The sequence below is a fragment of the Bufo bufo genome, chromosome 9, assembly GCF_905171765.1.
Source record: "Bufo bufo chromosome 9, aBufBuf1.1, whole genome shotgun sequence".
Lineage (NCBI taxonomy): Eukaryota > Metazoa > Chordata > Amphibia > Anura > Bufonidae > Bufo > Bufo bufo.
The window spans coordinates 54,676,213-54,689,902 of NC_053397.1; the positions used below are offsets into that span (position 1 = coordinate 54,676,213).

The window sequence follows — 13,690 nt, forward strand, 5'->3', positions numbered from 1 at the left end:
TTGAAGGATGAAACTGAGCATGTGCGGCCTTCTCAGTGAGCAGGACAAAGAAATAAGAAAAAAATCAAGCAGGTGGCGCTATATAGATACATTTTATCGAATAACTCGGGCTATGCAAAATGTTTAATTACAAGCAATTACAAAATACTTCAGATCCAGGTGCTGGTTTGAAAACTGTAGAATATTTTTTTGTGGGACAACCCCTTTAAGGGCCCTGTTTTTTTAGGGGTCCATTATTGTCAGGGCTTGGGCCCACCGGAGGATCATATGGTACTCTTGTGGGCTAGTCTGACCCTGCCTCCCTTGAATGTACTGTATGTGCCATGACATGTACATTTAACAGATGCCTCTGGTGGATGCCTATAAAAAAAAGTATACTTTTTTTTTTTTTTTTTACAATGTAGTATGTTCCATTTTTTTTTTTTTTGCAGTATAGTGACATATACCGGCCACAGGCTAAAAGGACACGTTTGGACACCATTGACTAATATAACGCTACGTCCTCCATTGGCTTGTATAACTCTACAGCATACACACTAAATGGACATCACAAGCATAATGTGAACATATCCTTATTCTAAGGGGCGTGCTATATAGAAATGAAGGATAGAAGTGTTCTTCCATAGACAGCACATAGGGAGGACATTCTGATACTTCTAGTACGTCAGCAGGTTTTGTCTTGGCTGTCACTGTTACTTTCAGTAATCTGTAACTAAATCTCTTTGGTCGCCCAGTTGGATAGTAATACGACCTGTTCCCTCCGTATTCCAGGTCAGTGTGACAATGCTGAAGATACCGAACTGTACATTATGAATACTTCCCTGACCTTTCATATTCTTCCTCCAGTGCATTCATCCGGATGAAGCCTGCATTTCTCTCGACTTAAACACCATCATGGTGATGATAGACAACAAGAAGACCCTCACAAAGCCCCTGGCCGTGGTCTCGACTGATAAGCCTATAGGTAATCCACCGCTTGCTTCACTTTCCTAGACGTTCTTCCCACTCTTAGAAATCTTTTTCATAGAGACAGTTTTATAATGGATAATTGTTTCCTCACCCAAGTGAGGTGCACGAGGCCAGTGTATACACCAGCAGTCTGCACAGACGTTAAAGGATGGTATAACATGCTTAAAATATTTGGTCCATAGGATTTAGCTGGATGTAAACATTTCAGTACCAAAGATATCCTTAAATGGGGATGTAATTGAATTTTGTGAGAAGGGTGCTCAAGGGCAGCAAGTTTATTCACTGTATAACGTAGTAATCCAAGGAGTGACAATTAATAATCATCATTCACTAATTCATATTATTTATAGGCTTTGCTTGTTGAACGCTACAGCAATCAGAATTGAAAGAGGGCCAAAAAAGCTTTGTAGACGGACCGCACAGATGGTTTATGGCAACCAGTGAATTAGTTCCTGTATTCCTTCAATTTATAGCAAAGTGATCAAAGTGAGGAATAGGATAGTAACGTCCTTTTGTTTAACGAATTCTGAGTTACTATGAAGCTATTTTCATTACTCGATAATGTGTGTATGTGTATATATATGTGTATATATATATATATATATAATATGTACTGTGCTCGCTATGGTTGTAACCAGATATTTCATTTCCAGGAATAAATCCTTGCAGACTACAATGGTGTACACAATTCTCCGCTGGTGGAGCAGATTAGTGGTGTTGCTGAGCAGAGTCACATTTAGTGATAACCCTGCTCAGGAAGGAATGTAGCAGTGTGAGATAGGGATATTATGAAATACAGATTCCTTCTTATTGCTAAAGGGTCAGAGAGTTTTCAGAAAACTTTTGATATATTATAGAGACATATCAAAAGTTTTGATCGGTGGGGGTCTAAGACCCCATCTCTAGAACGAGGAGAAAGAAATGCTCGCATATCGTTGCTGCAGGATAGGGGTAGGCAACCTCCGGCACTCCAGCTGTTGTGAAACTACAACTCCCAGCATGCATACTTTTTGTGTTCTTCTCAGAACTGAGTGGAGCATGCTAGGAATTGTAGTTTCACAACAGCTGGAGTGCTGACGGTTGCTAACCTCTGCTGCAGGAGATGGAATTGAGACAGGCCCATAGACTTTCTGTTGTGTCTGTCTCACTTTCTTCTCCTGCATGAAGGAGAGCGGAATCAGGGATCAGCAACCTCCAACAATCCAGCTGTCCTGAAACTACAACCCCCAGAATCCTTCTTTGACTTTTATAGGAGTTGCAAGTGTGTATGCTGTTGTAGTTTCACAGCAGCTGGAGTGCCGAAGGTTCCTGACCCCTGCTTTAAGATATTTATGGTAAGAATCCATCCCTGTCTTCCTGTGGCATCTCACATCTCGCAGATTGCTAATGGCTGTATAACAACTTCTCCCTTTTCGGGCGTGCAATGCTTGAAACTCCCAAAAAGTGTCTTCCCACTACAGACACCACTTTTTCAAGTGGTGTTGAAAAAGTCGCAAACATGTAGTTTGTGACTTTTTCATGCTAGAAAAACGAGCGTATCGTTTTGATAGATTTGCCTCTATGTTGTTTGCAGACTTCTCATAATTTTTAGAGTTATCATCGTTAATATATTCTATATTCTATATTTTGCTTATTTCATTCTTACGTGATTGGAATTCTTTGGTTACAGATACTTCAACCAGTAAAGTCCGTCCAAGCATACCTGACCGTAAGTTATAATTATGAAAATTATATATATATATATATATACAGTACAGACCAAAAGTTTGGACACACCTTCTCATTCAAAGAGTTTTCTTTATTTTCATGACTATGAAAATTGTAGATTCACACTGAAGGCATCAAAACTATGAATTAACACATGTGGAATTATATACATAACAAACAAGTGTGAAACAACTGAAAATATGTCATATTCTAGGTTCTTCAAAGTAGCCACCTTATGCTTTGATTACTGCTTTGCTCACTCTTGGCATTCTCTTGATGAGCTTCAAGAGGTAGTCCCCTGAAATGGTTTTCACTACACAGGTGTGCCCTGTCAGGTTAAATAAGTGGGATCTCTTGCCTTATAAATGGGGTTGGGATCATCAGTGGCGTTGAGGAGAAGTCAGGTGGATACACAGCTGATAGTCCTACAGAATAGACTGTTAGAATTTGTATTATGGCAAGAAAAAAGCAGCTAAGTAAAGAAAAACGAGTGGCCATCATTACTTTAGGAAATGAAGGTCAGTCAGTCAGCCGAAAAAATTGGGAAAACTTTGAAAGTAAGGGCTATTTGACCATGAAGGAGAGTAATGGGGTGCTGCGCCAGATGACCTGGCCTCCACAGTCACCGGACCTGAACCCAATCGAGATGGTTTGGGGTGAGCTGGACCGCAGAGTGAAGGCAAAAGGGCCAACAAGTGTTAAGCATCTCTGGGAACTCCTTCAAGACTGTTGGAAGACCATTTAAGGGGACTACCTCTTGAAGCTTATCAAGAGAATGCCAAGAGTGTGCAAAGCAGTAATCAAAGCAAAAGGTGGCTACTTTGAAGAACCTAAAATATGACATATTTTCAGTTGTTTCACACTTGTTTGTTATGTATATAATTCCACATGTGTTAATTCATAGTTGTGATGCCTTCATAGTCATGAAAATAAAGAAAACTCTTTGAATGAGAAGTTGTGTCCAAACTTTTGGTCTGTACTGTATATTGTGGGGATTCGCTCTGGTAGTTGGGATAAGCGGGTGTATTACAGGGGCAAAGTACAAGTTCGTAATTCAAATGTCTGTGTTTATTCACACAAAAGGTCAAACAAAAACATTCTTTGCAGGGTTGGTGTTTGTTCACACCGAGTAGAAAGTTCATGCATAACAAACGTCATCTTGTCGGCGGTTCTGCCTCCAGAAGTCTAAATGCAGGCTTTAGGTGGCCTGCTCTCCCAACACACGGGTCTCAGCTTTTCAGCCCAGCACAGGGCTTAGATCACAACACACAGGGTGTTCCCTGCTGCTGAGCCCAGCTGCCTTTTTTAAGGATAGCCAGGTGATGTCAAAATCTGGCCTGGAACGTGGGGAGTAGTCACCCACCCAGCACTTTGACTACTCCTAATAAGAGCCGTCCTGGATCAGGTATTTACAGCCATACTAAATAGCAAAAGTGTCAATCAGCATTAGCTGCTGCTGACACATGAAAATACCCGCTCTTACTTCACTGAGGCCAGGAACCTACCATCAATGACAACCCCTTGTACCTTCCTACAATATATATATGCACACAAACAGATGTTTATTTTCTTAAACTGGTTTTCTGGGAATCATTTATTAATGATCTATCCTCAAGATAGGTCATCAGTATCCGATCAGTGGTGGTCCTGGCACACCTGCCGATCAGATGTTTGAAGAGGTTGTGACACTCCAGTGAGCGCTGTGGCCTCTTCCTAGACTAGAGACATCATTGGTGCCTTGCAGGTGGATACACGGGCCCACATTTACTAATACTGTCTAAAAGTGAGACAGTATAAACTTGGACAAACCATCTTAAACTGCATCAGATTTATCAGTGTCCGATGCTGAATTATAAATCTAGCGCACCTATAGACTGTCTAGTCTAAGTTTACACCACCTATTAGTTGCCTAGTTTGCTTAAAGTCTTTCGCCAAATATGACCATTACAGACCACTCAGATCAGGTTCTCCATTACTTTCCCCAGATTACTATGGTACCTTTCATATTGCAGTCCATCGCCGATTTGCTCCAAAAAACACTTTTATACCATATGGTAATTAGGTTCTGAAGGTGCCCAGAGGCGGCGTTCATGCGGCCGGTGCCCACGCCCTTCTGCTCTTTGCTTACCAAACCCCTCCTCTTTCACCCCTCTGGCCTGCCCTTGTTTAACCTGATTACCTCCTCCTCTCTGTCTGAAATCCGGCTGGATCAGGTTGCGCAGGCTGGCGCACGCGCATTGAAAGTCCCTGTTCCTATGCCCATAATAGGCAATGCAGTGCGCACGTGCCAGGAATGTGTGGAGCGGAGGGGTATTTCAGATGGAGAGGAGGAGGCAATCAGATTAAACAAGGACGGGCCAGAGGGGTGAAAGAGGAGGGGTTTGGTAAGCAAAGCGCAGAGGGGCCTGGGCACCGGCCGCATGAACGCCACCCCTGGGCACCTTCAGAACCTAATTGCCATATGGTATAAAAGTGTTTTTGGAGCAAATCGGCGGTGGACTGCAATATGAAAGGTACCATAGTAATCTGGGGAAAGTAATGGAGAACCTGATCTGAGTGGTCTGTAATGGTCATATTTGGTGAAAGGCTCCCCTTAAAAAATGTGCCCACATTTTGTGCATTGTGCCACATAGACCACACTTTTTTTATGTCAAGCCAGGCCCCATTAGCTGTCACACCCCATCTCAAAAAGTGCCTAAATACTTAAAGGGGTTTTTCAAGACTTTTATACTGATGATCTATTCTCTGGATAGACCATCAGTATCTGATCGGTGAGGTCTGACACGCGGGACCTCCGCACATCAGCTGTTTGAGAAGGCACTGGCGCTGGCAGTAGTGCCGCGGCCTTCTTGCAGCTTTCCCTAGGCCATATGACGTCAGGTTCATGGGTTCATGGACTAGGCGCAGCTCAGCCCATTGAAGGGAATGGGGCTGGGCTGTGATAACAAGCATGGCCGCTACACAATGTACGGCACTGAGAGAAGGCCACGGCATTACTGGGACCGCCAGGCAGTGCCTTCTCAAACAGCTGATTGGCAGTGATCCCAGGTGTCGGATCCCCAATGATCAGATACTGATGACCTATCCAGTATAAAGTGGAAAACCCCTTTAATAAATGTAGTGCAAAGCCTTGCACCAGAATTCTGCCACATTTTGATTAGTAAATCTCACCCATTGTATTTTGACCATTAGGTGGGCTGATTACTGATTTTCTGCCCCTTCATCAGTTCATCAGGCCTAGAACCCACCAACCTGCAGTTCATAAGTCTGTGACCTTGGCAGAGCCTGGCCCATGAGTTTTCTGCCGAGCTGTTGACCTTACAGGGAGTGCAGAATTATTAGGCAAGTTGTATTTTTGAGGATTAATTTTATTATTGAACAACAACCATGTTCTCAATGAACCCAAAAAACTCATTAATATCAAAGCTGAATATTTTTGGAAGTAGTTTTTAGTTTGTTTTTAGTTTTAGCTATTTTAGGGGGATATCTGTGTGTGCAGGTGACTATTACTGTGCATAATTATTAGGCAACTTAACAAAAAACAAATATATACCCATTTCAATTATTTATTTTTACCAGTGAAACCAATATAACATCTCAACATTCACAAATATACATTTCTGACATTCAAAAACAAACAAAAACAAATCAGTGACCAACATAGCCACCTTTCTTTGCAAGGACACTCAAAAGCCTGCCATCCATGGATTCTGTCAGTGTTTTGATCTGTTCACCATCAACATTGCGTGCAGCAGCAACCACAGCCTCCCAGACACTGTTCAGAGAGGTATACTGTTTTCCCTCCTTGTAAATCTCACATTTCATGATGGACCACAGGTTCTCAATGGGGTTCAGATCAGGTGAACAAGGAGGCCATGTCATTAGATTTTCTTCTTTTATACCCTTTCTTGCCAGCCACGCTGTGGAGTACTTGGACGCGTGTGATGGAGCATTGTCCTACATGAAAATCATGTTTTTCTTGAAGGATGCAGACTTCTTCCTGTACCACTGCTTGAAGAAGGTGTCTTCCAGAAACTGGCAGTAGGACTGGGAGTTGAGCTTAACTCCATCCTCAACCCGAAAAGGCCCCACAAGCTCATCTTTGATGATACCAGCCCAAACCAGTACTCCACCTCCACCTTGCTGGCGTCTGAGTCGGACTGGAGCTCTCTGCCCTTTACCAATCCAGCCACGGGCCCATCCATCTGGCCCATCAAGACTCACTCTCATTTCATCAGTCCATAAAACCTTAGAAAAATCAGTCTTGAGATATTTCTTGGCCCAGTCTTGACGTTTCAGCTTGTGTGTCTTGTTCAGTGGTGGTCATCTTTCAGCCTTTCTTACCTTGGCCATGTCTCTGAGTATTGCACACCTTGTGCTTTTGGGCACTCCAGTGATGTTGCAGCTCTGAAATATGGCCAAACTGGTGGCAAGTGGCATCTTGGCAGCTGCACGCTTGACTTTTCTCAGTTCATGGGCAGTTATTTTGTGCCTTGGTTTTTCCACACGCTTCTTGCGACCCTGTTGACTATTTTGAATGAAACGCTTGATTGTTCGATGATCACGCTTCAGAAGCTTTGCAATTTTAAGAGTGCTGCATCCCTCTGCAAGATATCTCACTATTTTTGACTTTTCTGAGCCTGTCAAGTCCTTCTTTTGACCCATTTTGCCAAAGGAAAGGAAGTTGCCTAATAATTATGAACACCTAATATAGGGTGTTGATGTCATTAGACCACACCCCTTCTCATTACAGAGATGCACATCACCTAATATGCTTAATTGGTAGTAGGCTTTCGAGCCTATACAGCTTGGAGTAAGACAACATGCATAAAGAGGATGATGTGGTCAAAATACTCATTTGCCTAATAATTCTGCACGCAGTGTATTTGTCCACCCAGCCTTCGGATTTCAGTCCAGCTCCATTTACGCACCCTTTATTATTAGAATGGGACGGATGTGCCATTGAAAAAAAATGAATGCCTTCAGGATTTGAAAATAAAATAGAAACACACTTGGATATCAGTAGAGGGTGTCTCTGCGACTTTTCCAACTAAAGGAAGTGTTATATTTTTTGTCTGGAATTATTTCAAACACAGGCAGCATTGCCAATTTTTCAGAACAATAGATTCTATTTCAGTGATTTTGTGTCCTTTGCCTGACATCACTCATTTCACAAGCGGTTCCTCTCTCCACCTACAAATGGGAACCGGGCCAAGAAGGTTTCATAGGTTACAAAATAAAGTTGGCTGAAATGGCCGTACACATGTGGGAATAAGTGATATTTCCTTAAATCCTAATGATACTGTCAGTGCAACATGGAAAGGCCATGGAAGTTAAGTGCTTCTGCAAAAATCCATTTTTCTACATGGGAAGGACATTTCTACTCCAGAGTATGTTGAGTTCATCAGGAAAAACCCACAGGCTCGCTGGTATAGAAACTGATTTATTGTTTTGTGTAGGAAATGGCAATATATAGAATTGCTAGTTCACTGGGAACTTTTTAGATGTAGACGCTTATAGGAAATGTCTGTAATCTAAAAATTCTGTACAACTTGTTACTAATAATGTCTCCTCTCTCATTCATCTAGCAATCTTCTACGGGCTGGACACGCCAATAGTGGTCGGGATTGCATTTGCAGCCTTTATAATTGGCGCACTATTAACAGGAGCTTTGTGGTGCATTTATTCTCATACAGGTATGTCTGTTGTAGATTTTATTTTGTAAACCTTAGAGTCCATAAAACAATATCATTGTTAAAACAGCCTTTACACCGGCTGATTAAATCTGTGTGTCATAATAACAATCGGGATAGGCCAATTATCAGCCGAACATCCTTAGGAAACTTTCATTTCTGATCATTGGCCCATGTAAAAAGCTCTTAAAGTGTTACCTGTCGCTTAAACTTTTTTTTTAAAGAGCAGATACAGCACTGACAGTCAGTGTAAGGCCTATTGCACACAACCGTATGGCTATTTCAGTATTTTGCAGTCCGCAAAAAACGGATTCGCAAAGAAAAACGGATGACGTCCGTGTGCATTCAGTTTTTTGCAGAACGGAACAGCGAGCCCCTAATAGAACAGTGCTATCCTTGTCCGTTATGCGGACAATAATAGGACATGTTCTATCTTCGAACGGAACGGAAATACGAAAACGGAAGGCATACGGAGTACCTTCCGTTTTTTTTTGCGGATCCGTTGAAATGAATGGTTCTGTATACGGACCGCAAAAAATGGAATGTAAACGGAAAAGAAAAACCTTCATGTGCAAGAGGCCTAAAAGTCACAGAAACAGTGCAAAATACTTTTACATAGGGACAGTGATATGTATACAGGCAGCGTCAGGGAGAGAAGAGGCAGACTGAGGAGCCTGCACCTGCATGTAAGGGCTTGTTCACACGAACGCATGGGTTCTGTTGCCATATTGCGGACTGCATATGCGGATCCGCAATAAACGTGTGCATTCCGCATCACAGAATGGGTCCGCAAATCCGGAGATGCGGAGCGGTGCGGAACGGAAGCATGGAACGGAAACTCATGGAACGGAAACTCACGGAGTGCTTCTGTGGGGTTCCGTTCCATACTTCCATTCCGCACAAAGATTGAACATGTCCTATCTTTTTGCGGAACGGAGGGATGCGGACCCATTTAAGTTGAATGGGTCTGGATTCGTCACGGAGGCCTCACGAACATTCTCCGTGCATTGCGGACCGCAAATTGCGGCCCCAATGCACGGAACAGAACCCATACGTTCGTGTGAACAAGCCCTAACAGTGAGCCTCCTTCAGCATCAGGATTGCAAGTCCCTGGGAATTTTATTTCAACTTCCCTCTGTTGCACAAATGTCTCTTGCTCATAAAAGAAGGCACTCAAATAGCAGCCCTTGGGAATTTCTCTGCATTTGTCCCACAACCATAAAAAGCACATTTCTTGTACTTAACATGTGTTAACAAACAGATTAAAGTGACTTCAAAGGTAAAGCTTCATTCTAAAGGAAGGCTAAAGTTAAAAAAATATTATATATATATATAATTTGGGAATGCAAATTAGCTCTTTGAGTCAATGCTTGATCTTTTAAACAGACCTTAAATCATAATGAAGGCCTCTCACCCAGTTAAGCCAGTTCTGTCTGCAGTGATGAGGGGCAATCATCCTGAAACAGCTCTCTGCAGATGAGGTACTGGCTTAGCTATTATTTAAGTTATGCCTCCTTTTCTTTTTGGAAAGAGAGCTGATTTGCGTATCTTTTTCCCAGAGGAGCATCACCTGGCCTATAAGACTCCTTACACCAAGACTACTCCTACACTAGGCTTTCTCCATAAGTAAAACATAGTATCACCTAAATCTTATTTGGGAAATGAGACAGGCCTTATGTGACAGGAGCGACCACTCCCAATGTTCTGTTTGCACTGGAGACCATGTAATACTAAGCTCCGCAATGCCCACTTTCTGGACGATTAGGGCTTTTTCAAAAGGAGCATGTCCATTGCGGGAATCATCTGCAAGGGACACGCTCATGTGAAAGAGCCCTTTTGGAGAGAACTTGCTGGTGAAGGGCTATTTATCTTGACGGTTCCGAAAAGTAGCAACGTCAGCCCTTCTCACCTCCAGGGCGTATGCGCAGTGAATTTGGGTGTATAGCGCCTGGCGTCAGCGCTTCTCTGCGCCTGAGCCAGACAAGTGGGACAGGGCATGCCTGTACGGTTCGCATGCATCCTGAATGACCAGGAGTGCTCCATCACCGCTCACAGCCCTCAATCAGAGAAGTACTTAAGACAAGAGCTGTACACCCAGCCTTACTGTGCACCTGGGTGAGATGTGGAGTAGTGACGGGATGATGTTGCTTCTGCTGTAAAATATGAATCTAAGGACAGGAGGCAGGAAGAGGGCACCCGCGAACTTGACTTGAAGGATGCAAGAGCCAGACTCCTTGACTTCAAAGGCAGGAGTATAGAATAAAGATGATTTTCTCTGCATCCATGGGACACAAAAGCAGAAATAACTGCACCATGGGGGAAAACATGCTTGAAATAATAAGGTAATGCTCCTAATGAAATGTTGAATATCTGGATGTCAGGTTCCCTTTCATGTTCACAGTGCAGTACATTTTTATTTGCAAAGAAACATATTGGGACAAAAGCCATAGGCAGTCAGGTAGATTGTATATCTAACAAATGGTACATCACATACAGTTGGATGGAGACCAGTGCAATGGCCAGGAGGGGATTATTTTCTATGCAATTCCCAGATATAGTATGTTAAAGGGCATCTGTCAGCAAATTTGTCCCTATAACACTGGCTGACCTGTTACATGTGCGCTTGGCAGCTGAAGGCATCTGTGTTGGTACCATGTTCATATGTGCCCCCATTACTGAGAAAAGTGATATTTTAATATATGCAAATGAGCCTCTAGGAGCAACGGGGGCATTTCTGTTGCACCTAAGGGCTGCACTTCCTCTCTAACTGCTGCACTCTCTGCACTTTGATTGACAGGACCAGTTATATAATCACATTTTCACTGCCTGGCCCTATCCATCAAAGTGGAGATGGCGCGGCAGCTGCAGAGAGAACGGAGTCTCTAAGTGTAATAGTAACGCCCCCGTTGCTCCTAGAGGCTCATTTACATATATTAAAGCATAATTTTTCTCAGCAGTGCGGGCACATATGAACATGGAACCAACACAGATGTCTTCAGCTGCGAAGCGCACATGCAACAGGTCAGCCAGTGTCATAGGGACAAACCTGCTGACAGATGCCCTTTAAGGTATCTCAACACTCAAACTCCAGTTTAAATGACAAAATATATTGACCATCACTAATTTCTAGAGGCACAATGTTGAAGTTTTGGTGTCAGTCATGTGTCCTATTGCCTTACAGCTCTACAGTTGTCTACCAGTTTGTATAAAATACGGATTTTTGTATTCATCCATAATGGAAACAAGATAGATAAACATGTTTTTCATTAATCCTATTCCTCAAAATGTTATTTTCCAGAAACGCTTGAATCCAAAGTCATAATTTCACACTTCATTTCATGATTAAAATCCTGGGTGACATCACTTTATGGCGTGCTCTAAGCTAGAACGAACCAGATTTGTGTAGAGCACTAAAAAGAGCGCACAGAACAAATTATGTTTAGTGTTTTCCGAATGACTAGAAAAATGTATTTTCAGGGTTTTAGAACAGCACTAACATTACTGAAAGTAAAATGTACTTAAAAACTTCACTCGTGATATACAAACTTTATTGTAAAATAACCCGCACTATCTAATGTCACCATCTATTAGCCCATCTATTCTGGATTTTCTTAGCACAGTACATTGGCTAGTTAATGTATGAATAACTTACCATTGTATCTTATTTCCTGTTTGACTTTCTTGTTGTATTAAAGGGGTTTTCTAGGAGTTCGATATTTTTGGTTTATCCTCAGAATAGGTCATCAATATCTGATTGGTGGGGGTCCCACACCCAGCTCCCCTGCTGATCAGCAGTTTAAGGAGACTGTGGCGCTGGGGTGAGCACTGCCACAAGCAGAGCTTGATATTGCAGCACAGGCCTATTCTCTTGAATGGGACTGAGCAGCACCTAGGGCAGTGATGGTGAACCTTTTAGAGACCGAGTGCCCAAACTGCAACCCAAAACCCACTTAGTTATCACAAGGTGCTAACACGGCAATTTACCCTGAATACTACAGTCCAATATAGTGCATCTTCCATGTACTTTATCACTTAGCTATAATAGCTACATTCGGTGTGCTGCCTGTGCTGTTCATAGTGCGCCCTGCGCTGATGAATGGCAGGAAAAGTCTAAGGCATATTAGACTTTTTCCAGGGTGTGGGTGCCCACAGGGAGGGCTCTGAGTGCCACCTCTGGCACCCGTGCCATAGGTTCGCCACCACTGACCTAGGGCATATGACCAAAGAATGTGATGTCACTGGCCTAGGAAGAGGCTGCAGCTCTCAAAAGAACATCACAGCCTCTTCAAACAGCTGATTGTCAGAAGTGCCGGGACTCGGACCCCCGCCGATCTAATATTGATGACCTATTCTGATGACAGGTCATCAATATCTAACTCCCTAACTCTTTGTTAACTTAATACATATTGATAGTGGTAAGAGCTTAGTTTTGCTGACACAGAGTTACAAATCCCCTGCATAGGCATAGAGATAAAAAAAATAATAATAATTCTGGCAGCCTCCACTAGGGGAGCTTACTACATGCAGGCTTATTTCTAAATTTAATGTATAAACAGTATGTAGTAAGCTCCTAACTCCCCCTAGTGGCGGCAGCAGTCTTTCCGAATTTTGTCATTTGAAGGGGTTGTCCCACAGTACTCATTTTTTCTGTTTTCAGGATAGATAATAAATGTTTGATTGCTGAGGGTCCCACCACTGGAGCCCCCAGTGATGACTAGAACAGGGATCCTGTTCCTCATCAATGCATGACCTCCGTGAGGAGGTGTTTCAATAGAGCAGTAGTCATGCCTGCACGCTGTTCCTTTCAGTATCTATGAGGCTGATGTGCAGAATTCAGATTGTTGGGAATACTTGGAAAGACATTTGTACTGAATGACAGAAGTGCACCCCATGAGCAGAAGAAGTCCAGTCCAAGTCACAGATTTAGGCAGCGATCGATATGTTAGACAGTCTTCCCCTTATACTTCAAAGCCTCTCAACTCTCCCTGAAAAGCAGATGTTGGTTGAGAGAAGGGTGGGGCATGTTGGACTTGAACATACCTGATCCTTTCGTTCCCAGGGTAGCTAGGCCAACACCAGAGGAATCTGGCAGCGGCATTCTTCCCCTCTCCCGTTCACAACACATCCATTCTTGGCCGAGTTGAGCATGGAGTTGCTCATCTCATGTCAATATCCTCTGACATAAGGCTCACTCGCTTTTTCTAGCATTTGAGTTGCGAATGCAGAGAGTCTGACTGTTCCCCAGTCATCACTCAGCCAAGGAAACGTGCATAGGCCGACCGCCCACCACAAATTAATGTACAACACGTTCCCTTATACAT

General features: G+C 43.0%; 1 protein-coding gene across 3 annotated transcripts in view; it reads left to right on the forward strand.

Annotated features, from left to right (window-relative positions):
• TGFBR3 (transforming growth factor beta receptor 3) overlaps nt 1-13,690 on the forward strand; it is a 200,036-nt gene that overhangs the window by 167,733 nt on the left and 18,613 nt on the right. For all 3 annotated transcript variants that reach the window (XM_040408413.1, XM_040408414.1, XM_040408415.1), the window contains 3 exons: nt 847-964; nt 2,639-2,677; nt 8,265-8,372. In XM_040408413.1, coding sequence (XP_040264347.1) covers nt 847-964; nt 2,639-2,677; nt 8,265-8,372 — 265 coding nt within the window. The remainder of the gene's footprint in view (nt 1-846; nt 965-2,638; nt 2,678-8,264; nt 8,373-13,690) is intronic.